The 27,591-nt window shown below is 33.4% G+C and overlaps 1 protein-coding gene across 1 annotated transcript in view; it reads left to right on the top strand.

Moving 5' to 3' along the window:
• Positions 1–20,066: 20,066 nt before the first annotated feature.
• The window catches only part of LOC100258105 (DNA ligase 4), a 50,988-nt gene continuing 43,463 nt past the window's right edge, over positions 20,067–27,591 (top strand). Inside the window, exons 1-6 of the mRNA XM_002263931.4 lie at positions 20,067–20,475; positions 22,094–22,185; positions 23,109–23,194; positions 23,264–23,400; positions 26,871–26,945; positions 27,193–27,284. Of these exons, the coding sequence (XP_002263967.1) occupies positions 20,143–20,475; positions 22,094–22,185; positions 23,109–23,194; positions 23,264–23,400; positions 26,871–26,945; positions 27,193–27,284 (815 nt within the window). The 5' untranslated portion in view covers positions 20,067–20,142. The remainder of the gene's footprint in view (positions 20,476–22,093; positions 22,186–23,108; positions 23,195–23,263; positions 23,401–26,870; positions 26,946–27,192; positions 27,285–27,591) is intronic.

Consider the following 27,591-nt stretch of genomic DNA (forward strand, 5'->3'; position numbering starts at 1 on the left):
TCTTTTTGAAGAAGCTTTTGAAATTCTTAATAATCTTATATGTCCAAATTTCAAGATTTTAAGTGGTATATGGATATGTTTTTAGTTAAAGTCATGTCAAGACTTGATTGTGGAAGTCATTATTGGAAAGAAAAATTTATATATGGTCTACCAACTTTATTTGTTGAAAATGTTAGACAAAGAATAAGAAATATCCATAATGGAATAATTCCTTATGAGTCATTAACATGTGGAAAATTAATTACTTTCATCAATAATGAAGGTTTAGCTCTTTCACAAACCTCAAATTAAAAAGTCAAATGAAAAAAGAAAAACAAGTTAGTAAGAAAGAATGAGGAAAATTTTGTTCATATTATGGGTATGATACAATAATAGCCAATTCAGAAAGAAAAAATAAACAAAGTAATATAAAAGGTAAAAAACCTTCAACAAAGTCAAAATTCCAAACGAAATTTGTAAAATTTAATTCCAATAAATCAAAATCCTCAAATAAATCAACTCTAAAAAGGAAAACACCAACATGTTATAAATGTGAAAAAGTAGGTTATTACTCAAAAAATTGTCAATTAGAAAATAAGATCAATTCATTAGAAATAAGTGATAAACTCAAAAATTTAATGATAGGACTAATGATTGATAAAGAAAATGAATATTCAAGTGAAGATTATGAATCATAAGAAGATAATCAAATATTAATAACACAAGAAATATCAAGTGAAGAGTAAGTTAGGATGAAGAAGAATCAGATAATAAAAAAAATTATGATGGAATTTGTGCATGTTCTTATAAATCGATAAATTTGATTTCAAAAATTTTTAAAACTCCTTTAAATATTCTTATTCACAATTATGTGTTCCTCATAAATTCAATATCTTTTAAATTTTGGTATCTTAAAGATAAACTCATTAGATATCTTATTCGTGCTTTAAAAGGTGTACTCAATTTTGAATTTTCTTTACACATGGAGCAAGAACGGATTAAGTTTGGGAAATCCATTTATTCTTGTTGTATAATAGATTAAATCATATTATTTTTCTCCTTATAATAATGCAAAAAGAAATTATTTTCAACAACTTCCTCCTTAAGTTAGAAACGCTTTAAGAAAACAATATGAAAAATATATGCAACAAGTTAAAATCACAATTCCTTTTTTCCATTGGTTTTTCAAATTTAGGAAACCCTTTAAAAGAATTGCAACATTAACCTCAAGAAAAGCAATAGAAAATTCTCCTCATAATAAAAAAATATTAGATCAACAAAACATAAAATCAAGAAGAATCAAGAGAAGATCAAGTGAAATAAAATTTAATTAAATTTTGTTTTCTTCTACCCTGGGAGAGGTGGAGGAAACATCAACATCAAAGATGGAAAAAACAACAAGTGAAATTAATGAAGTCCAAAAAATAGAAAATAAAGAAAAACATAAAATAATTAAAAACAATAAATCTAGTATCTTCGAAAGTAGATAAACATGTATTTTTTGATGTTATAGACAATAAAAGATAAGGAAACACAAAGAAATTATTTACAAAACTTTAATTCTCATAGAAAATTTAAATAAAACTCAAGAAATTAGACTTGCACAATACTCAATGGATGAAATTTTTAATAGATTAAAAAAAGATTTAAAAGCCTATAACTATTGAAGATTTAAAAAAAGAAATACAAGAAATAAAAAAGCAAATAGATCAATTAAAACAAGAAAACGAACAAATAAGAAATATAATACAATACAAACAAGAAAATTTTGTTGAAACATCTAATAATCAAGATCCAAGAATAATAATATCTGATAAACAAACTCCTATAGAATCATTTAAATATACATTAAAAATAGATTTTCAAAGACGGTATACAAATAAAAAAGTCATAATTGAAGATTTTGAAATAGAAATGATAACATTAATAGACTTAGGAGCTGACATGAATTGTATTCAAGAAGGATTAATCCGTACTCAATATTATGAAAAAACGAGACAAAAACTTTTTGTTGCAAATAAAGAAAAATTAAACATAGAATACAAACTTCAAAATGTTCATATATGTCAAGATAATTATTGTTCAAAATTATTCAATTAAAACTAAAGAAAAAATTGTTTCTCTTAATCAAAATTTAGAAAGTCTTCAACTATTAAGTCAAAACACTATTAATCATCATAGAAAGAAATTCAATTATATTCATATAGGATTAGTTCAAGTTGAAAAAAACCCTTGTTTCGTTTAGGTTTAGACATTCCTGTGTTTGTCTGCTTAAGAGATGCTAGGTCAACAAAAATTACTGATTCTGTTTTTAGCATGATTGATTCAAACCTTGCAAATGATCTTGTTTATTTGAATTGTTTTCCAAACTTTTCCATGAATATAAATGATCCAAGTATTTTTTTTTCAAGTTTAACTTTAAACATTAAAACCAAAAATATGAATTTTGTAGAAGAAGCTCAAGCTATAACAATAATTTATAGGATATATTATAAAGTCATAACTATTCAATTAAATCCTAGAGTTGTATGTCAATTTGTCAAAGATAAAATATTATTATTACAATACAATCCTAATAATACACAAGCTTTTGTTCCTAAAAAACTAAAATGGAATGAAATTACTCAAGGAGATCAATGAGAATTAAAAGATTTAACCAATCCAAAACCAATTAAACCTTTAACAACTTGTAGACCCCCCGGAGGCAGGGAGTTTTCTTTTTATTTATTTATTTTTTCTTTTTTCCTACCTTTTTTCTCGAGCCACTCGACATGATGGGGAGGGCTGTTTGTGGGGCAGTAAAAGGGGACTGATGAGGGAGCTTTTGGGCGGCAGATGGGACGGGGTACGGAGATGGCTTGGAGGAGAAGCTAAAGGAAAAAGAAGAGAAAAAGAAGGGAGAGGAGAGGATTGGTCAGGGAAAGCTAGGGCGGGCATCCAGTGTGGTTTATAGGTATGTTCATATTTCACCATACTTCTTGTTATTCTGAGCATCACTCCCACGCCCTTGTTGATTTAGTTGATGTTTTTTTTACTCATGCCGTTGATGTCTTCTCCATTGCATCAATTTGGTTTGAATAATGGATGGGGGTCTCTATCATATTCATTATGCCATCCAGATATGCATGGTGTTGTTTTCTTGGTTTTGTGTTTTGAAACCCATTCTCTTCTCCCCCAGCATGAGCGTTAAGAACCATGCAAGCATGGCTGTATCATACCCATCTCCTACCTCACCACCTCACCACCTCACCACCTCACCACTCACACTTCTCATTCCCTTTTCTCCCGTGCTCAGCCCTATTTCATCCACGTACCTTCCTCTCTTCAGTGAGTGGAAATTCACCCTCGCTTTTCGTGAGCTCCTCCGTAATACCAGAAGCCTCGCCACAGTTGTAGTGGATGACGATGTCGCTTTCCGTAGCAGCAACAACAGATGTAGCCCCGCCGTTTGGGTGTAGCCCCGCCACCCCAGCAGCAGCAGTTGCGCCTTGAGGTCGCGAGCTGATTCTCCCCGACGCCGGCACGCGGTTCGCCCCGTATTGCTCCGACCGCGTGGACAGCTGCACCGATCATCAGCGACAGCGGTAACGTCTTCTGGACGTCGCCACTATTTCTCCCTCCATCGACCAAGCTGGCAGCAACCACACCCTTGGACCGCTAGCAGCTCCTTCTCTGACGCAGGCATGGTGCGTCTTGACCTGCTCCGGCCAGGTGGACAGCCGCGCCAGTCGTCGGCGATGGCGACAATGTCTCTTGGTGCCGCCGGCGGTAGGAGCTCCCTCGGAGGGTGATTTCCAGGTGGGAGGGGAAGCTAGGAAGGAGATGAATTTGGTTTGGGCTTGGGATAAGGCACATGGCCCAATTTTGTGTTTGGTTTTGGATTTGGGCTTGGGCTTGTGGGTTGAGTTTTCTTTATGTTGGACGTGGGCTTGGGCTTAAGGACTTGAGTTTATGATATTATCACTATTATTATTATTATTATTATTGTTATTATTATTGTTACTTGTAGACCCCTATGTGGGGCTTGATTTGCTATAGCATATTTGGCCACGTGTCACTCTCTGATTGGCCATCATGGAATCAGAGTAGTGCTTTTGAAGGCCAATCTGGGGTCGACACGTGTCATCACGAAATCAGACAAAAATCATTTTTGGCTGTTATTTGAGGGAGAAAAAGCCAGCTGCAGGAAGGAGGTTGTCTGGCCGTTGGAGGAGTGCTTTTGGAAGGCTGCAGAGTAGTGGGGCTGGAAGGAGGCTGTCTCTGCAGATATGGTTAGAGGGGCAAATCCGGGAGAAGAAAAGCTGGTTACAGAGGAGAAAAAGAGGAAGAGATTTTGGAGAGAGGTGAGATTCCAGGGGCTGCTGGAGAGGGTAGTGGAGGCTGGCAGAGAGTGACTTGAGAGAGATAGAGAGAGCTGGAAGGGGGAAGTTTTTCTGGCTAAGTGAAGACACCAAACGGCAGTAACGAGGGCAGACTGCTTTTGGTAGGGAGAGATACAGAGAGAGTGGGAGAGAAAAACGAAAGGAAAAATCAGAAGAGAGAAGTACCTGGGCTGCTGAAGGGATTGCCAAGGGAGTCCAGAGGGAATTTCTATTTGAGAGGAGAGTTCTCAGCTCAGGGAGTAGAACGAGAAGGTGGGATTTCAGTCACAGAGAGAAAAGGAGTCATCCAAATTTTGGTTGTCTTCGACTTCAGGTTTTTTTTTTCTTTTCATAACCATATTTTACTCCTTTCCTAATATTTGAAATGTTCATTTTGACTGTTTAAGATCTTAAGCATGTTTTCATCCCTGCTTGCTTGATCTTTGTTTATTCCTGTGTGAGTCACATGGTGTCGATGTTGTTTGTTTATGTGTTAAAACCATTCACTTAACCCACCAGATTGTTTTAAGCTCTCCGATCTTCATGAAGTAAACTTTGGTTTAATGGTATTATCATCTCTTGCACGCACTTTGTTTTCTTCACTTTCTTCTCTGTTTTTTTTTGTGTTCTTTTGGAGTGTTGGATGTCTTGCTTGGGTTGGTCGTTTGGATTGGGTGTTTTCTAAAGGCAACCAGTACTAGAGACTTTGGGAGGATCCAAACCAGATGGGGCAGCTATGTTTTCTTTGATACTCGTTATGGTCATTCAAAAGGGATTGAGGTGAAGCCGGTGCTAAGGAGCATGTCTTTCGTGCCAATCCAGCATACTTTGAGCCTACTGTAATTGATGAAGTAGAGCCTGGAGCACACAGGCAACTTTTCTGTTCAGGAAAACTCTCCGGTGTCAAGGAAGATGCCATTGACAACTCTGCCCCTGGCCATTACACCCTAGAGAAAGAGAATATCAATCTCTATTTGAATCGCATCAAAAATCTGGCGAATAACTGTGTTGATCTTCAAGTTCTTCAAGTCTTCAGTGGTGGTTGGAAGTGGTATTGATTTTGTATTTGGGTTTCTCTTGTTGGCACGATCATCCGTTGATTATGGCAAAAGGTCAAGATCAGATTCACAGCTTACTCCTCTTTTCAGGCCACCCTTTAATATTGATTGCTCACTCTACACCACTCTCTATCGCCTGGTCTCCCAACTGGTTTCATCACTCATTACTTAATTAAGGTTTGATAGATTCCTAAGTGTGGAAGTGGCCTGATCTCAAACTAATCTGGTTCTTTATCCAAGGATTCGTCGTATACTTTCTTCATATATCCTCTTCATTTTCATTGAGAAAGACTAGGCGAAAGTCCCACCAGCAGCTATTGTTATTTTCATGCACAAACCTGAGATTCCTATGAATGAAGATTTGATGGAATTATTGACTCTTGAAGAGAAAACAAATTGGGTTGAGAGCAGTCCCACCACAGTTTTCGACATTTGATCCTAGTACCCAATAGGTTGATGTGGTTGATGCTAAGGCATGTACTCAGGACGATGTAGTGCTCAAGGCATGAAGGTTGCATGAGCCCTAGGAGATGTTGTCGCTGTCTAATGCATGCATGGCGATCTCTCTAAGGTTGGATGGTGCCTTAAACGTGGATACGAAGGAGTTACAGCCTAACCTGTTCCCATACCCTAGAATCCACCTCATGTTGTCCATCCTATGCTCTTGATATATCGATTGAGAAAGTTTTTTTTTTTTAAGAACCGCTTCCTGTAGCAAAGATCACAAGCCGAGCAGACATCATCATCTCAATTGTTAAGACAATCAAATATTGTGAGGGGTCTCAGCATGTGGTATAGTCATCATGTGATCAGAAAACCCATGGTTGGATGGCAGTAGTGGTGATGTGGAGACAAATGAATGCCTGAACAATAATGGTGATTGTTGGCAGGATAAAACAGCCAACATCACTGCATGCAAGGACACATTTCGCGGGAGAGTGTATGAATGCCCCTTAGTGGACGGTGTGAAGTTTAAGGGAGATAGTTACAGTTCCTAACAAGCGTTTCCTAGTCCATTAGTGGCTGCATGGCCTATCTTGTGCCATGCGTCACTTCCCATCACATCCTTTGTTTTTTTTTTTTTAATGGTTGCCTCAAATCTCATCTTGTAAATATTTTTCTCAAATTTTGGTTTTCATAGTTTTCCAATCTCTAAATTTTTCATCTTTAACCTTTCTTTAGACTTTAAAAATCCGTTTTTCTAATAAATTTTGTTGCCATTTTTTTTTTTCCCTTCGGCATGCAATTTTGGACCACTTGTCCTTGTTCCATTCTTTCCCTTTTGATTTTAAAAATAATCTTCCTGGAATCAAATACCATCTTGAAAATATTTTTTCTCAAAATTCCGGTTTTCTAATAATCTCCATTTTCCCATTTTTCACCTCTAAAGTTTTCAAGATCACCAAAAAGTCCGTTTTTCAATAAAATTTGGCCGCCATTTTCTTTTCGGCGAGCCACTTTCAAATTTTTCATGATTTTAAAATGTTTTAAAATAAACATGAATATTAATTCCGTAATTCCGAATAATGGAATTTACGTAATTAATTCATGCAAAAATAAACGGGCTTTGGTGGGGGCCCTACATCAAATAATCTTTTTTTTTATAAATAAAAATGAATTTGAATGAGATGTCATGCATGCTATTGGTGTTTCTTTATCTGGTTTGATGATGTGAGTGATATACTTTATGCTCATTACTATGCACTAATCCCATTTTGTGATAGCGCGTTGCCGTTTGCTGATCAGGTACGCATCCACTTTCACTTCGGTTATCCTCTATTGCATATTCTGATACTCATACGTGCATGATCGATTTGAGTATTCATTGACTTTCTCATTGGTTGCCATGTTAGCTTCATTCTATTAGTAGAGACCCGACATTAGGGACTTAGAGGGGTGCTACGGTCTTTACTGTACCTTCCCGATAAGTAACCTGACCCCCGAATCCGATCCGGTTTTTCGTAGATCACCTTTTCCAAATAAGGAGTCACACTTAGGGTTTTTCTTTCTTATTTTGTTTACCCTTTTAAAAATAAAACAAAAATAAGTGGCGACTCCAAGTCATTTTCTTAATCAATAAAAATCAATTTTTCAAAATAAAAATCGAGCTCGCCATTCGAGTGGGAAACGCATTGGAGCCATCGAAATGCGGGGTCCACAAAATGGCGACTCCACTGGGGAATTTTAGAGGGTCAAGCTTGAACTTAAGATGAAGCAAACATGACATTTGATGAGTCTATCAGTGGATACTCACTTCTTGATTGCACATTGAGGGTTCCCGAGTTTTCACTTGGGACATTTGACATGATTGATTGTATTGGTCGATTATCTTGATTGGAGTTTCTGACACAGTGATTTTCTCTGTGCTTCATTGATATATTCATTTGAGATTTTGACATGCTGATTATATTGATTGATCATTTCGTATTGCTTAGCGCATTGATCCTGTTTTTGCCATGATTATTCTGATCACTTCACATGCATACACTCACCACTGTACATCACTCAGCTTGCTGTGTTGTTTCTCTGGCTTGCATATTATCTTGATCGTCTTTTGAGCATGATGTTCATATCGCTATTCATCCTGATAGTTGTAGCTTTTTGTGTGGACATGAGTGATATATCCTGTATTCTGCTTGACTGTATGATGCATGACTGCCCTCCCTCTGTATGATTGCATGTTGCCTGTCTATGTGGGCCGCACATATATCCCCTTATCTCCAACTCTCTTGGTTTCGGTCATTCCTTTCATCCCGGTTCTCACTATTGCAAGTGTGAGACCTTCTGTGTGTTTGCTTTCTGACCGAGCTAGAGATTAGGAGTAGGGTCTAGCGACGGGCTATACCGATGCACGGGAGCATTCTGGAGAAGAGTGACACTTTGATGTCGATTGGAGTCCGATCATTGAAGACCTGTATAGCCCCGAGCTAGATTTTATTATTATTATTAATTATTATTATCATTGTTATTATCATTATTATTAATTATTATTATCATTGTTATTATTATTATTATTATTGTTGTTATTATTGTTATTATTATTGTTATCATTGTTACTATTATTACTATTGTTATTATCATTATTCTTGTCATTATTATTATTATTATTATCATTAATCCAAACTTTCAAAAATCTAACTATTATTATTATTATTACCTCAACTTTCAAAATCTATTTATTATTATTATTATTATCATTAATCCAAACTTTCAAAATCCTATTATTATTATTACTAACCCAACTTTCAAAAATCTCATTACTATTATTATTATTAATCCAACTTTCAAAATCTCATTATTATCATTATTATTAATTCACACTTTCAACATCTATTTATTATTATTATTATTATTATTAATTCACACTTTCAAAATATTATTATTATTATTATTATCATTAATTCAGACTTTCGAAATCTTATTATTATTATTATTATTATTATTATTATTATTAATTCAAACTCTCAAGACCTTATTACTATCATTATTATAAATTCAACTTTCAAAAGTCTATGGTCTCGCAGTTCAATTTCCTAAAGTCCGTTTCTCATTTTCTTTAACAAATTTCAATTTAATCACCGGAGCTCTAATCTTCAAAATTTAATTCCAAATACTCCAATTTTCAAATAAGCTCCAATAATCCAGTTTTCACTCGAATAGTTTTCAATTACATTTCAGTTCCTAAATAATCTTCTGATCTTCTTGATTTACATAAGCAATAGTGATTCCTTCATAATTCTAAAACACGGGATTTGTGAGATTAGCTCATGAACAATAAATCGGGCTTTATTGGGGGCCCTATGTTTGACCCTTTTTGACTGTCAATTATCGTGCTTACTGTATTTTGCTTGAGCTTCATTTTGCACTCCGATATGTATGAGCTATGTTTTGTATTCATTAATTGTGCACTAATCCCGTTTCTTGATAGCGCATTGTGGCTCGTGGCCGAGGTACGCATCCACTCCCTTTCTAGTCAATCTCTATTTTGATTCTCATATTGTGTATGATTTAGGTGAATATCCATTGACTTTCTCGTTGATTGCCACGTCAGTTTCATTGTATTAGTAGAAACCCGACTTTAGGGGCTTAGAGGGGTGCTACGGTCTTTACTGTACCTTCCCGATGAGTAACCTGACCCCCGAACCCGATCCGGTTTTTCACAGACCACCTTTTCCAAAACAAGGAGTCACACTTAGGGTTTTTCTTTCTTATTTTGTTTACCCTTTAAAAATAAAACAAAAATAAGTGGTGACTCCAAGTCATTTTCTTAATTAATCAAATCATTTTTTCAAATTAAAATTGAGCTCGCCATCGAGTGGGAAACGCATGAGCTGAAATGCGGGGTCCACACAACTCCTTCAAAAATTATACAACATATAGATGGTACTGTTCAAATAGAATTTAATCCAACTTTAAGATATTCATTTAATCAAGATTTTATTTCTATAAGATCTTCCACTTCAAATACAAACTTAAATAGTGTCGATTTTACACCAAAAATTCCTATTCCTGTATATCAACAACAAGAATCTCCTCATGTGTCACTTACTCATTCTGATATATATCATAATCAAGTTAATATTAGTCATAAGAAAAATTATAAAAAGACTTCTTTTACTCCTAATGTAGAATGGATAAAATCATATTATTTTTCCCCTTACAATAGTACTAAAAGAGCTTATTTTCAAACACTTCGTCCTCAAGCTAGAAATGCATTAAGAAAACAAGATGAAAAATACATGAAGCAAAAGAAAATGATTATTCCATTTTTCTATTGGTTTTTCAAACTTAGAAAACAAAGAAAACAACTCATAACTTTAAGAAATGAAGAAGGACATCAATTGGCCATAAAACACTCAGAAAATATTCAAAAAAGAATTTCAACAATAACCTCAGAATTAGGTTCTCAACCACCCTTAAATAATCATCAATTTAATTTTGATAATAATTCAATTTCTACTCCACCCTTCAAAATTCCAAGAACCAAAGATGAACAAAGCCCACTAATTTACAAAGATATTAAACAAGTTCAACAATAATTAAATTATAGAAATCATTCTCTTCAACATTTAATTCAACAAATAACAAAAATTTCTCAAGTTTTGTTTTCTTCTGTCCCGGGAGGGAAGATAGGATAAACATCAAAAACAAAATGGAAGATAGGAGAAACATTAAAAACAAAATCTTCTTTAACTTTATCATCATCATCATCATCATATCTTTAGAACAACATTTTATTGTTCCTATAAATGTTGCAAAATCAAATATATAACTAGCTACACCAACAGAAACAATATTAAAAGAAATACAATTTAGATTAGATAAACTTAGTATTAATGACATTAATCAAAATAAGAATCAAATTTAAACTATAACAAAAGGAAAATCAGAAGTCAATAAAATAGAAAAACAATTCAAAATGTCTCCAGACTTAATAGTTAAACCCCCATCAACAATTAATGCAATTTCTAATAATTTTGGAAGTAGAAAAAATTATTATTCAAAACCCTCTTTTCCTGACATTCAATTAGAAGAAAGAAATTATCAGTTAATTGTTAGTTATGATGGTAGTAGTTTTTATGAATGGAATATAGATTGAATGAGTGAACATCAAATAATTAATTTACTTCATGAAATTATGATGGGTGCTAATGCTTATAGAATCAAGACTAGTAATTCTGATTTTCATGTTGTCGGTGCTTTAGTCATAGGATTCACTGGTTTGCTCAAAGGTTGGTGGATTATTATTTGAGTCGAAATGATAGAGAATACATATTAAATGCAAAAAAGACAATAATTAAAGAAGAAGGAACATTTGTCCAAACTTATGAAGAAGACGTTGTCAATACTTTAATATTTGCAATAATAAAACATTTTATAGAAGATCCACTCTGTTTTCAAGAAAGAATTTCTAAAATTCTTAATAATCTTAGATGTCCAAAACTTCAAGATTTTAAATGGTATAAGGATATATTTTTAGTTAAAGTTATGTCAATACCTGATTGTGGAAGTCATTATTGGAAAGAAAAATTTATATATGGTCTACCAACTTTATTTGTTGAAAATGTTAGACAAAGAATAAGAAATATCCATAATGGAATAATTCCTTATGAGTCATTAACATGTGGAAAATTAATTACTTTCATTAATAATGAAGGTTTAGCTCTTTCACAAACCTCAAATTAAAAAGTCAAATGAAAAAAGAAAAACAAGTTAGTAAGAAAGAATGAGGAAAATTTTGTTCATATTATGAGTATGATACAATAATAGCTCATTCAGAAAGAAAAAATAAACAAAGTAATATAAAAGGTAAAAAACCTTCAACAAAGTCAAAATTCCAAACGAAATTTGTAAAATTTAATTCCAATAAATCAAAATCCTCAAATAAATCAACTCTAAAAAGGAAAACACCAACATGTTATAAATGTGAAAAAGTAGGTTATTACTCAAAAAATTGACAATTAGAAAATAAGATCAATTCATTAGAAATAAGTGATAAACTCAAAAATTTAATGATAAGACTAATGATTGATAAAGAAAATGAAGATTCAAGTGAAGATTATGAATAAAAAGAAAATAATCAAATATTAATAATACAAGAAATATTAAGTGAAGAGTTGAGTCAGGATGAAGAAGAATCAGATGATAAAAAAAATTGTGATGATATGTGTGCATATTCTTATAAATCGATAAATTTGATTTCAAAAAAATTTAAAACTCCTTTAAATATTCTTATTCACAATTATGTGCCCTTCATAAATTCAATATATTTTAAATTTTGGTATATTAAAGATAAACTCATTAGATATCTTATTCATGCTTTAAAAGGTGTACTAAATTTTGAATTTTCTTTATAGATGGAGCAAGAACGGATTAAGTTTGAGAAATTGACTCTTCTAGTGTTTCCTAAAAGTAATCTGTCATTTCAGATTCATAAAGATATAGAAGGTTTAGATAGGTCACAAAAATGCATTTTTGACAATCTTTGGAATGCAAAAAGTGATATCCAAAAGTTAAAAGTTTTACATGTTTTGTCTTTCTATTTTAAACAACTAAATGATAACTTAGACAATTTTCCTAACCCTTCAAGTTTTGATATGCATTGCATTCCAATGGATACAGATCTTGAAAGTTTCAATTATAGGAAAATTTCAGAGAAATCTAAAGTTACATTTTCAAAATGAATCTCCAACACTTTTTGATGAAAGCCTAGAATTTCAAAAATCAAGATTTTCATTTTTCAAGCAAATGAATTTGAATATTTCTTAAGACCTTGGACATATAATAAGTCAAAAGGCTCAAGCTATATAAGAAACTAAGCAAGAGCATAAAATGTAATTTCTTGGTGACTGTAGCACTTTTGGAGTTACTATTCAAGGGATGAGTTTCATTTGGCGTACTCATTATGGCCACACCAATAATGAATTTCCAAAGCTTGATCGTTTGTGTAGGGAAATTCCACTAGAAAGGCATGATTGTAAGTGTGCTCTTATAGCATTTGCAGAGCTAACATTGACTTAGACAGATATAGACCTGTAGTCATCGATTTCAACAATGAGTCAATAGAACCAATGATGAAAATATCGATAATCACGAATATATCGACGGATATTTTGGAAAAAAAATTCAATATGCCAAAATTTGATCAAAACTCATGGAAATGTAAGATAAACCTCATAGCAATGTAATTAGAAATATAATAGACAATTTAAAGTTGTTTTCTTGAAGAATTTAATATATGTATGATATAATTTGCGATATTAAATGTAATTATATCATGTCGGTCGATAAGAAATGTGAATTTTGTAATTGTACACTCATTATGAAGCTTCATGAAAGACTTTATTTCATTAAATATCAATAATTTTTACATATTACATTGCAATGACCCTTTAGTACCAAAATAAGGATCGATGTGATTCAATGGAATTGGTATATGAAGGAACTCCGTCTTGCTATTGGTGACAATATTGGTACCAACTCATTGAGCCTCGATAATATTGGTTAAAAATTCTAACATGCCATGCATATATCTCTTGAGTCCTGCCCACTGCCTCTACATGGATAGGATACTCGAGATTGACCCATGTGTTCATGTCAAATCCTCCTTGCATTTGATATGGAACTTGGTATGACATTTGTGCAGCAGAGGGGTAGCTCGGCATACCATACTCTTCATCAGTTGAACTTGAAGGTTGACCATAACCCATCACATAAGGAGGGTAAACGTTAGCCTCATTCGAGGAGTCACTAAATTGAGTTCCTATATTCATAGATTCAAAACTCCCTGAAAGTAACTCCTCGTTATATGGAGTCATCATCTATTCTCTTCTTCCGTATGGCTTCCCAATAGCTCTTATACCTAGACCAGCTCTTCTAGAGCCATGGTCTTCATTTTGTGTGCAATGCATGAAATCATTTTCACAGGTGAATTGACTCATTGGATATTGATTTTGTTGGCGTTCCCCAATATCTCTTTCTCCGTGATCACTTCCATCATTAGTTCCACCTCTTGAACCATCGTAACTAGAATTAGAAGTACCAGTAGCACTAGGTCTACTACTTTGGCCAATACTTGTGGAGTCAACCTCTTGGTGGGAATTCAATGCCTCTTGAAATGAATCCTCAGTATCTTTGCTAAAACTTTCACTATGAACTTCTTCGGACAACACACGTTCAACATCAACTCCAAATTCTCGAGCATGAGCAGCAATTCGTGGATCAGGATTACCAACTTCATCATCTAAGTGTATAGGCCTGACCCATTGGAATAACTGATTATCTTATTCTTCACCCACCTCGGTTGAAATGTCAAGAAGATCAAGGTAATCTTTCTCAGCAACTCGATCATTTTCTGTCCATATCACGTAACTTTAGCTTCATATTGTAGTAATAGAAAACTAATTGTTGTAGTCTCGAGTAAGCCAAACGATTGCGTTGCTTTGTGTGGATTAAAGCAAATGTACTCCAATTTCTCTCACAAGCAGAAGATGACGCAGTTTGTGAGAGAACTTTAATGGCCAAATTTCTCAATGTAGGTGTTAGGTTCCCATACATGAATCATCATTCAGCTGCAAGAGAATTCATAATTATATAAATACTTATGTGATGAATTTACAATAATGATAATCAATTTTTTTTTCTATTAAGAAATAGTACTTACCGGGCACCATGGTTGACCTTGATGCAATCGCCGCTTGATCACCAAATCCTCTTTTTGCAACTTGAAAAAGCACAAGCTATGTATTCATAATTTAAATTGTTAATATCATATTTATTAGTAAATGTTCAAATAAAATGATGAATGAAATAAGAGATTTGAGTAAAATAAGAGTTTCTTATTTACCTCATTTCCAAATTGACCAATCGATTCAGCATTTGAGTCTAATTTAGCAAATACTTCATGGACTGCTTGAATTAAATCTGGATCACTACCAACTCCACGCCTATATTGAAACCTTGGATTCAAGAAGTATGCTACAATAAAATTATGTAGATTTAGTATTGTGTAAGAGAAAATGAAATAAAATCAAAGTAACAATTGATGAAAATTAAGTACCTACTGCATGAAGTTGTTGTTTTAGTGTTTTCTCCCAACGATCTTTGAGTATTTTGAAGATCCAATCACCAACTTGTTGACGATTGATTTTTTCTTTCATCACTTGCATAAGCTCGTACACAAACCACATTGTTGGAACAACTTTTGAATCCATGATTCGAAGCACCACGTATAGTGGCTCAAAGTATGAAACGACATGTTTCACTCTATCCCAATACGGATGATCAATCATTAGTTTCTCTATATCTCGTCCAATGTTTGTCCGACTAAGCTTGTGTAGTGCCCATTTATCACTCATAAACAATTTCTTCAAATCAACCCTTTTTTTAAGAAGACTTTTAAGAGCAATATAGTTTGTAGCAAACCTTGTAGCTTCTGGTCGAACAATGTCTCTACCACAGTACTTTCTCATTTCTACAAGTAACCAACAATGATTGTAAATGAAGTTAGTTATCTTACGGGCATTGTGTATCACCTATGCAGTACTAAGTCTTTTCCCAATGTCTTCAAACATTAAGTCGATGCAGTGTGCCGCACATGAGGTCCAATATAAGTTAAACTTTTTCATCAACAACTTTCCTACTTTCACAAACGCTGACCCGTTATCTGTGACAATTTGGACCACATTATCTACCCCAACTTCTTTGATGACATTCTTCAATAGCTTGTATATGTATTTGTGGTCTTTGATATTGTTTGATGCATCGACTGACTTGAGGAACACTGTACTCCCTTTTGAATAAGCCATGAAATTAATTATGCTTAATCTTGTGGGCCATGTCTATCCATCTAACATTATGGTGCAACCATATGTCTTATATTTTTCTTTTTGCTGGTTCACATAAGATTTCATATCTTTGTACTCCATTTCCAAGTACTTATTCTTTATTTCATATGGAGATGGAGGTTCGATTCCCATTCTTACAAATCATATGTAAGAAATATTTAAAACATGACACAAAAGGCTACACCTATTGAAAGTATGAAACAATATAAATTTTGAGAACTTAAAAATTACCTGCTTGTTGTGCACCAATAATCATATTCTTGAAGTGGTGAGAGTTTGCTTTATTGGGCGCGACACTATCATAAAAGAAGAATTTGTTTATTAAGCGTCCCATCGTTTCTTTAATTGAACTACCATTTGATATATCTTTAATATTTTTTTGCTTTGCTTTAGAAGACTTCTAGAGTGAGGGTGCAATAGGCGATAATGGGTCTGAATGTCGCATACTTTGAGATTTCCGCATTATCGGTGCACTACTAGGTTGTGATGACTCCCCTATTTTACATTTGCTTCTTACAAGATTTTCATGTTGTTGTTGCTCCCATTATGTTACCTTCGATGCACGAACCGCTTCTCGAAAAGCATCCCACTCATCCAGGTCCATATTTGTTGGATACATGTACACATCTTCATCTTCATCATCATCATCATCCTCGTCCATGACATGTGTATGCCTAGCCCCCATAGTGCCACGTAATTGATCTCTGATCTCTTCAATATTTGTAGTTTTCTTTGCTTTTGCTTTACTTTTTTCATGTAACATATCTCGTATCTCTTCTTTCACTTCGGGTAGCACTGAAAGACACTTTTTGGTGTTGTTATTCGAGTCTTTATGCGCTAAATGATACTTGAATCGACTAATGTCTCTACTCTTCATCACCAGCCCACAAAAATTAAAAATTGTCCCATTTTGGTTTCCCTCTAATGGTAAACAATACTTCCAAGCTAAATCTCGACTGAATGTGCCACTCCCACCACCTCCATCTCCACCTCTACCTTTACCTCCACCTCCACTTCCACTTCCACTTCCACTAGCCATTGCAAATTTATTGAACATATACTATTTCATTACAATTGAATAAAAATTTAAATTAAACAAGTAATTAAAAATAAACTTATTGCAAATATAGTAATCATGTCAATCAAACTTATTGCAAATGAATTAATTAATTAAAATTGAAAAGAAAAAAATTTAAAGAAATTGGGAAGCTAATAATATTGTTAATTAAGTTAATAAATTAACTAAGCTAAATTAATTCTATGAAAATCTATTAATTCATTCAAGAGTTAAAAAATGTATTAATTAATTCAAATGTACTAATTAATTACGATTGAAAATATAAAAAAAATTTGAAAAAATTGGGAAGCTACTAATATTGTTCATTAAGTTAATAAATTAACAAAGCTAAATTAATTATATGAAAATCTATTAATTCATTCAAGAGTTAAAAAATGTACTAATTAATTCAAATGTACTAATTAATTACAATTGAAAATATAAAAAAAATTGAAAAAATTGGGAAGCTACTAATATTGTTAATTAAGTTAATAAATTAACTAAACTAAATTAATTATATGAAAATCTACTAATTCATTCAAGATTTAAAAAATGTACTAATTAATTATAAATGAAAAGAAAAAAACATTGATGTACTAATTCATGACAATTGAAAAGAAAATAAATAAAATTGAAGATTTAAATAATATACTAATTAATTACACTTCAATACAAAATAATAAAATTTTAAAACAAACATACCTTAAAAACAAAATGAGTAACCTTGGGAGCAATGAGAGATTAAATATGAAATGTGGATGAAATTGGTGAAAAATGAGCTATTTATAGAAAAAAATTGGGTCAAAATAGCTGTTGGAATCTCATTTTACTGTTGGAAAACAAAATTGGTCGTTGGATCGAAATTTGGGTGAAATTTGATCATGGGATCATCACATAGCCGTTGGGGTTCAATTTTGGCAGTTGGATCACATCCAACTTCAATTTGGACCATTAGATGCACATGAAATTGACCGTTGGAGCTCGGACAAAATCTAGACCATCGGATTAACGCGGGAAAGCTGGGAGCCGTCGGATTAGCAGTAGGTGCAAGGCGCCGATTTTTTCAAAAAATCGGTGAAATAAACTGAAACAAAAGGAAATTTCTTCAAAATTTTCCAATTGGAGGCAAATTTTTTCAAAAAATCACCGATATTTCTCTTTTTACCGAAATTTATGGATATTTCTTCCGTCGACATTTCACTCCCCTCTTTCGTTTCGCTGACCCCCGAAACACCAAATTTTGTCGAAATTTCAACGAAAAAACCGACATTTTCAACCATGAATAGAACTAACCCCTGCTCTTCTCATAGATTATGAACTACTTTATCAACTAATTTTCTCCCATCTTGATCAAACTAATGGATTTGGAAGAAAATTAGTAGTCTGTGTATTAAATGCCTTCATCCGGGATTTCAAATCAGTTGAACTCATTATCGAAAGTAAGCCTCCTAAATGGTCGAATGATGAAGGAGCTTATCTTGCTCAACATCTAATCCTTCTCAAAGTCAATCATAGAAAACATCAATTGTTTGGTACATAGGACCCTTGCCCTTGTACTAAAGTCAGCCTCAAAAAATAAATCAAACATTGGAAGTAAAAAATGATTGCAAGAAACCTTGATTATGAGATTTATAGTTCTTCTAATTATAATCCCATTGTTGAAGACAATATTCAAAAAATCATCTCTGCAAATGTTTTTCCAAAAGTCCTTATTCTGTTCTAAACACAATTTTCTTATTTTGTTGATAAATATAAAAAAGATTATGTTATTAAAAAAGAAGCTCAACAAGTTTTTAAGAAATATATCTTAGAAATGCTTAGTTAAGAGATATCAAGAATCTTTTGTACATTTGTTTCATTATATTTATCCTTTGAGGTATATATATATTAGTATTGATACTATTACAACAATAGATTTTGTCTACCAATGTGATTTTCAGAGAGCAACGTGGAGAAAAGAAAATTTATTTTCTCCTTACTTCATTCAAAAGACCTCTGACAAGAAAAGAAAACTTGCTTCCTTTGTCAGGCTTCATACAACCAGTTGTCCAAGAGTTGATTATGGATTTAAAAAACTTTCAAGCATGTAGATTTCATCAACACTTATTTATTTATTTTTAATTTATTTGTAATTACAAAGCTATTTACATTTTCTATCAAACTTGAATTAAATTTGAGGTATATATATATATATATATTAGTATTGATACTATTTCAACAGTAGATTTTGTCTACCAATGTGACTTTCAGAGAGCAATGTGGAGCTCCTTACTTCATTCAAAAGACCTCTGACTAGAAAAGAAAACTTGTCTCCTTCGTCAAACTTCATACAACCATCTGTCCAAGAGTTGATTATGGATTTTAAAAACTTTCAAGCATGCAAATTTCATCAACACTTATTTATTTATTTTTACTTTATTTGTAATTACAAAACTATTTATATTTTCTATAAAACTTGAATTAAATTTGAGGTATATTATATAAATTGAATTTGCAATGTTCTTAAAAAAAAAACCTATTTTATAAAATAACTTATCAAAACAAGTTTTTTATTCTTTATTTTTAAAAACTATTTTTGAAAATAATTTGTTAAATACCCTTATTTTTTTATAAAATATTATAAAATTACTTTTAATTATTTAAATTGAAAACAATTTTTATAAAACTTAAGTCCATAACTTTTAGCTTTATCAACTTCAATTTTTTTGTTTGTTTGTTCTCTCCCCTATCTCTCTTGGGTTTGTCCATCCACTTGCTCTCGCTTTTATTTCTTTTTTATTATATATAATTTTTTTAATTAAATATTTTCCTTATTGCTTAAATAACGTGTTTTATATAAAACATATATTAAATAAAATTATCATAAATAATTTTATTAAATATTAAAAAAATTATTATATAGTGTGATATTTTATTATATTATTTTTGCACATGACCTTGTGATTATATTGTATTTTTTATTATTTTTTATTTTAAAATAGTTTATTAAAATATTATAATATACTTATAATTAAATAAATGAATTATTTTAATATTAAAATATATCATTCGATAATCATTTATAGTTTAATAAATAAATAAAATATTTATATTATATTTTTAAAATAATATTTTATTCAAATATATATGAGATAAAATTTGATCACGTCAAGAAGAAGTACAAATAATTCGATTAAATTAAATAATTAGAGTAGAAATATATATTTTTTCGTTTTATTAAATAAATAAATATTTTAATAGAGGAAAAACAAAGGGGCCTTCTTCCTGAAGAAGCCAAGCGTATTTAAAATCCAAGTTTGAAAATTGAAAGTTTTCTCAGAGAGTCTTCTCCATTATCAAAAATGTGCGAAGAAACCAAGTTCAGTGTTCTGTGCAGCCTCTTCACATGGATTCAGAGGAGCAGAACCTCCGCCAAGAAGCGTTCCAAGTTCCGCATATTCCTCGACACCTTTTGCATAAACGGCCACCAGTTCAGCGCCATACGATTGATCCTCCCCAACCTCGACCGCGAGAGGGGCTCCTACGGACTCAAGGAGTCCGTGCTCGCCACTTGCCTCATTGACGCCCTCGGCATGTCCAGGGAGTCCGAGGACGCCCTTCGCCTCATCAACTGGCGAAAAGGGGGTGCTAAAACCGGCGCCAATGCTGGAAATTTTGCCATGGTCGCGGCTGAAGTGAGTGTGCACTGTTTTTGGTTTCTGGGTGTTGGGTTTTGTTCGAGGTTTGGCGGTTTGCGTGAGTGGGCTTTGGTGGTGTTTTACTTTATTTTTATTTATTTATTTATTTTTGGAATAGGGTATTCTAGGAGTTGGGTCATTGTAATTTAATAGGTTTCGTTGAGTTTGGTCTTGTGGGGTGTATTTTTTTTCCATTGCTTTCTGGAATTTGTGTTCTGAGCATTCAGTTTGGTCGAGGATGCTTTCATGGTGTTTTGAATTACTTTGAATTTGTTGTTCTTTGCATTGAGTCCTTGAAACTCGATCAGTTCGGGTGACTATGCCTTTATGTTTTTTTTTTTTTTTTAATTATTAAATATTTATTATAATTATTATTTTTTGTTTTTTTCTGAATTTGGTGATCACAGCATTTTGTCATTGTCATTTTCTCAGCTTGGTTGAGAATATGACACATGGGGTTTCAAATTTTTTTTTCCCTAATTAGGGGTTCTTAGCACCGGGGAGTTTTATCAGCTTTGTTCAGTATGCTTTTATGAGGTTTCGATTTTGGATTTTAAATTTTTGGGAATTTTGTGGTCTTGGCATTGAGATATTGCAATTTTATCCATTTTGTTGAGCATGCTTCTATGGGTTTTCATAGTTGGGGATTTATACACCATTCATTTACCTACTTTCAACATCATTGAAATAATCAGTCAAACATCATTGTAACAACATGAAAAGGTGGATTGAGATTTTGGGATATGCTTATTAGTGGGACTCTGTAGGTAGATCAAACTTGCGAAAAATGGTATGATTATATTTTTGGGATAGAAAATTGATTTTGGTTAATTTTTTTTTCTAATTTTAAATTTTATCAAAATCAATTTCTCCATTGTATTGGAATAGTAAGTGCAAAGAAGGATGAGAAACCCATGTACAAAGTTGGGTAAAAAAAGGAAACTTGATCCATATTAGTGCAAAAAAGCAAATCGATCCACATAGGTCAAAACAGTTAAACTAACTCTTACTACAACTTAATGGAGGTAAAAAATCTCCTAAAAGGAATCAAAAGTCTTGCTCCATGCTTTGCTAACACATCACATGATTGCCCAAGTGATGAAACCATCAGAAGGAGTTTTCAACTTTGAAGAAATACCAATAATTTGGATCAACAAATCCTCCAAAGGGCTAGAATTTCTGCCTTAATGGCTAAACCCTTTTGCAGGTTTAGAGAATGCTGTTACTGTTGTACCAAAATTGTCCCTGTACAACTGTCTAATTAATATTGGGTATATAATTGACAATTCATTTTCTTTCAAATTCTTTGAATGGTATGGGGAATTTTAGGCCTTTTCAAGACAATAGATTTTATTAGATGCCATGATTTTTGTTTGATTAAGCTTGTTTTCATAAGCAACTGGCCAATCAATGTTGGTTATTTATATCAAGAATTCATTTTCTTTCTAGTTATTTGAATGATATAGGATCCTTGGGCTTTTTAAAGACAATGTACTTTATCAAATGCCATGGTTTTGTTTAATCAAGCTTATTTTCATCAGAAAGATCCAGTGAAAGTACTAACTGGTGTTCTGTTGAAGTTTGTGATTGGTACTCTGTTGTTCTTTGTAAATAGGTGCTGCAGCGTCGGCAAGGAATGACTTCTGGTGGACTGACAATCAAGGAGTTGAATGATTTGCTTGATTGTTTAGCTTCAAGTGAAAATAGGTGGGCAATTTTTAAGGGCTAAACTTGGTTACTAAATGTTCCAATGAGCTCTTTTTAAGAGCTAAATAGCATGGTCATTTATCAGGAGAAGTTACAGCGTGAGGCATGATATTCCTTCCCAAGAGTGAAAACACACTTTACTTCTTGAATTTGTTTATAGTTTAAATTGTTTTTTTCAAGACATGGCTGACCTTAAACTTGCATTAGTGCATAAAGATGTAGCATGAGAACAGGAGAAATAATTGTATTGGGAGTTTTTATTTATTTATTTTTTAATAGATGATGGATGGAATTAGATGTGGAACTTTCCCATCTTCACCCCAACTCTTTTGCCACTTGATCCAAGCCTTAGGGACAATAGAAGTAGTATTAACATATATAAACAATTGCCCTTGAGGCCTAGCTTAAGCGGTAAAGGGCTAGGAAGAATTTTTGGGAGGTTCAAGGTTCAAGTCCCACTGGGGACAATCCATGAGCCTCATTAACCAACACCAAAAAGCACAACATAGAAATGCATATCTGTATAAGAAAAGAAATAAAGGGATAGTTATTAGTGAAGTTGATTATTATCAGGAAACTATAAATAGGGGATGCAAACAAAATATATACATAACTTGGATGATGTAGGATAGTTCTGAGGTGCTTGCCTACAGTCAAATGAGTGTGGGCTAGGGCTAGGGTTCCAGTAGTTTAGGATTTAAGGAGGGAAATGGAGGGTTAAGCTGTTAAGGTAATGACAGTGGGGAAAATAAAGGTGAGAAAAAGAAAAGATTATGTGGCTTCATAGCATGCCTTAAGTTTGTTGTCATAATGATTATAGTAATTATTTGGCTTTGCTTTTTACCTGAATCATTTTTATCATACTCTTGTGAAGCATGACGCTTATCTTTCCTTTCCCTTTATTTTGGTCACTCGTGCAACAGAACAGAGAAGACTTCAGTCCTTTCTACCCTGATCAAGAAAACAAACGCACAGGAAATGAAGTGGATTGTCATGATAATTCTGAAAGGTTCCGTCTATTAACAACCATGATTTAAGATTTTTTTGGCTTGTTATTTACTTTTTAATTTGCTTGTAGACCTGAAGTTGGGAATCAGTGAAAAAAGCATCTTCCATGAATTCCATCCGGATGCAGAGGACTTGTTTAATGTCACATGCGACTTGAAACTTGTTTGTGAAAAGCTCAAGGATCGAAGTCAAAGGCATAAACGCCAGGTCTGTTACAAATCTTGAAGTACTTAGACAATTGACTATCTTTTTTGCATTTCTGATGATGTGCACACAAATCTAGTACGTTTTTTTGGGTTCTTTTGAGTTTCAGTAGGGGGGATGGTGTGTGTCTGTTTTATACTCTTTATATGGATGATGCATAACATTTGAGGTTTGGGGGTGGACCTGTTGATATACCTCATTTCTGCCTTTCAGCCTTTCTCTGAGCCACTGCTGGGGCTTGAGGCTAACTTGGAGAAGAGTAAGCTGATCCTATTTGGCCAGGCTAGAGAGATAGACAGTTCAGCAAATGGTTTGGGATGCCGATTTGTCTTGGTTTGCCTTTGGAAGATTATAATCAAAAGAAATCTATCTATTCTCCCTACTTATTTCCTGACAATTCATTTTTCTCATCGGTGGTTGGGAGACTAGAGAGATTAAAATCGCTTTCTATCAGGACACTTGGAAAATCAAGGGAATTCATTAGGTGCACTATGATGGAGTTTGCTTGCCAATGGGGATTAGAAGGTTGGGTTGCATTGATTTAGATTTATTTGGAAAAATGGTAGCAGAGATTTTGCATTGGAGGGGAATGGAAGTGGAGCCAATTGGTGGTGGAAAAGTGTGGGGAAGGAAGGGTGATGGTGCCTTAATTAGTTAGGGGGCCTCATTTTGTATCCTTGAGAAGGATGATGGAAGGGTGAGAGATGTTCTCCAGATTGGTGATCTTTAAGGCCATGGACAAGAAAGGGTGCTTCACAGCATGATGTATGGGTGGGGAGAGGGCATTGAATCCAAAAAGTTCACTGGGTTGTTTTGCATTGTGGATTGTAGAGATGCCATAGTATCAGATTTTCACTGTTTATGAGGCAGGGACACTAGAATATTAGATTTCTTAGAGCAGTTTATGTTTGTGAGTTGGATCTAGTGGACATCTTTTTGATGTGATCTATGGAGTTAGAAGCAGTATTTTTAAAAGTAAAAGGTGATGTCAAGCCGATAAGACTCTTTTTAGCCTAAGGTGAAAGGCGAAAAACAAGATAATAGCTTGACTATAATAAGGCGATAAAAAATATACATATATTTACCTACTCAATACTTAAACCAATATAAACATTGTCTTCAACAGTAAACACTATTAATTTTTCATCCCTAATGGTGTCTTATAAAATTAATAAAATAGTAATAATTATTAAAAGTGTTAAATATTATACCCCACATTATAAGAAACATCATATTACCTAGTTCGTTATGTTCAAATGCATATTTTAATTTTCCAGACATCTAAAAATCATAATAAGAAACAAATAAGAGAATGGACATCTTAGAGAAGCTTTGGGCATCATCATCATAGTCATCATTAAAATCAAAATTGTCATCACTTCCATTAAGACTAGATTAATAACCGTCCATCTCATTATCACTATGATTGATAACATAATACTTCATTTTATATTTTGTTTAATCTAATGTTAGATTGAATTAAATTACAATTTTAGTATGTTTAATCTTAACCCATGGTCAAAGGTCATTGCCCCTATGCCTTATGTCTTATTCTAAGACAACTACCTAAGTGCTACCTCTTTGAAGCCGCCTTGCTTCAATCTTCTAGAGGCAATTTTTTATTTGCCCCGCTTCGCCTGGTGGCCTAAGTGACCAAGGCCATCGCCTTTGATAACACTGGTTCGGAGTTTGAGGGAGGGTTTGAATTTAATTTAGGGAACGATATCAAGGAGGGGTTGTTCTAGGTCAGGCCTTTTTACTTTTATTTCTTGTATGGAGGAGGGGTTAGGTAGCTCTTGAAAGAGGTTTTATTTTTTTATTTTTTTGATAACCAAGGAACCTTCCATGGTCATGCCCTTAGGACTATCTGTGGGAACCTAAACCTAGGGGTGTTGACCGCCCTGCAACAACTCTTGAAGGAGGTTTTATGCCATCAGGAACTCTTTAATGGTGCTATTTTTCATGGAAGGTGGCTAAGAATTGGCTTTCATAATAGACTGGTTTGGGAGAAGAGTTACCTAAATGATGCAACACATCGACAATCATCTTTCATTGCAAGGAGGGTTCCATCTTGTCTTTGTTTAGCCAATCTGTGGTAGGGCTGTCTAGGGACTTGCGTGCTGGTCTTGGTGTAGAAGAGTGAGAGGCTCTTGGTGGAACAAAAAGACTTGTGATTTGGGGTAGAGATACAAAGAGTGGGGAGAAGTGGAATGTTTTGGGACCCAATAGTTGTATTGGTTTTTGTCTTTTATAATATTCTTTATCATGTAATGGAATATTTAGGTAAGCTTGATTGACTGAATCATGGTAAAACCTCATGTACCTTTATGAGTGGATTGCTTTATTTTTGTATTCTTCCATTAATATGTTTATATCAAAGCTTCTGCATGCATAACAAAGTAGTCATCAACCTCTTTTTCTGCTGGGTCATGGACTCACCGGCCTAACCACATGTCGACTCTTTTTTCTTGGTTTGGTCCAAAAAGATATTTAATATTCAGAGATCCAAAATTTGACTGAACATACAAATTAACTCTGGTTAGAAATTCTCCATTCACAATCCTCATCTTTGTTTTTGAGGTATTATACAAACTCTGGTTTGGCTGGTTTTCCAGTTCACTGGTTTGAGCAGATGTGGGCCAAAAATGCTTATACGTATACTAAAGAGGAACTTTTGTTATGTCAAATAGAATTCTAAATGTATTATCAAAACCTTGAAATTGGGTTGAATTTTTGGCAAGCTTATAAGTTTGGTCATCAGCTATTGATATACAGTGTTTGCGACTTATGATTTCAACATGAAACGTTGTAACTCAATAGTGAAGTTGATTGGTATAGGCCTATGAAAGTTCAAAGAAGCAAATAGTCATAAGAAAGTGTGAAACTGAAAAAGGGAAGCAGTTCTTAGAGTCTTATTATATGAGTAGATTCAGTTTTGAAGTTCTATGGAGCTTGTTCCTCAACAAAAGTCTGGCACTAGTCATTGGCATATCAGTGTTAAGGTTTTGCCTCCCTTCTTTCCTTCATGTTCACCTCAAGGAGGCCCTCAAATCATCTATGTGCCTTTGATGATTACATGGGATATATATATTGCAGTCAGGAACTCCATGATGCTGATTGCCTGGTGTGTTCAAAGCTATAAATGCTGTTTGTTTTGAAGCAAATGGGATTATGCCATGCAGGACTGAGGCATTTCGATAGTATGTTATTGTTTCTAGTATCTCATGTAAAGAGGGTGTTATTCAGATGGCATTTTATTGTTTCTGAATATAGGGTCTTTCTTGAGATAATACGGTTGCTTGCATTGGCAGTCAATAATGAGTACAAGAGTGCACATATGCCTCACTGGCTATTAATTGTGTAAACCAACTAATGATTTTCCTGCCTTGTTGAACTTCTTTGCCAATGCATGGTTTTGTCTTACCATATTTTTTATTTCAAATAATGAAAATTTTCCTTCATCATTTTTGTAGGATATTGAAGTTGGAAAAGCTGTGCGACCCCAACTAGCTATGAGGGTTGCTGATGCAACTGCAGCATGGAAGAAGGTTTGGGTTTAGTGAGAGCTTGGTCTTTTATGCTTCAATCCATAATATGCCATTTTTATTCTTAAAACATCCAAGAATCTCAAAAAATTCAAATTGATATTCTTGTCTCCAATTTTTAATTGTTTGTTTATTCTTTTGGCTGCCTCAGAAGCCTCTCTTTTGTTCTAATAAATGATTTTTTTCTTGACTTCAGTTTGTTTTAGTTCCATTCAATAATTTGTGGTTTTGCTTTCTCCCATTTGTTTAGCTTCATGGGAAGGAAGTGGTTGTTGAGTGCAAGTTTGATGGTGACCGCATCCAAATTCATAAGAATGGAGAAGAAATACACTTCTTCTCAAGGTAGGTAGACATATATCAGTAATTTAATGTTCCTCAAATTTTTATTTTAAAATTTTTTAACTTGGAGATTTTGTTGGAACTTGTGTGCTTCCTTGGATTTGCCTTAGTTTTGCTACTAGCCACAAGGACAAGTATTTGCTATTTTAGGTCTTAACTCTTAGTTCAGATTAGGCAAATATTTCTCAAAAACAAGGAGTTCTTTAAGCAAGGACAAAAATATTGTGAAATATCACTGATATTTTGTTGAAATATCATCTATCGGATCACCTTGACATGATAAATAGGATGGACATGTTGATTGGGCGAA

This window comes from Vitis vinifera, chromosome 11 (genome assembly GCF_030704535.1).
Source record: "Vitis vinifera cultivar Pinot Noir 40024 chromosome 11, ASM3070453v1".
Classification (NCBI taxonomy): domain Eukaryota; kingdom Viridiplantae; phylum Streptophyta; class Magnoliopsida; order Vitales; family Vitaceae; genus Vitis; species Vitis vinifera.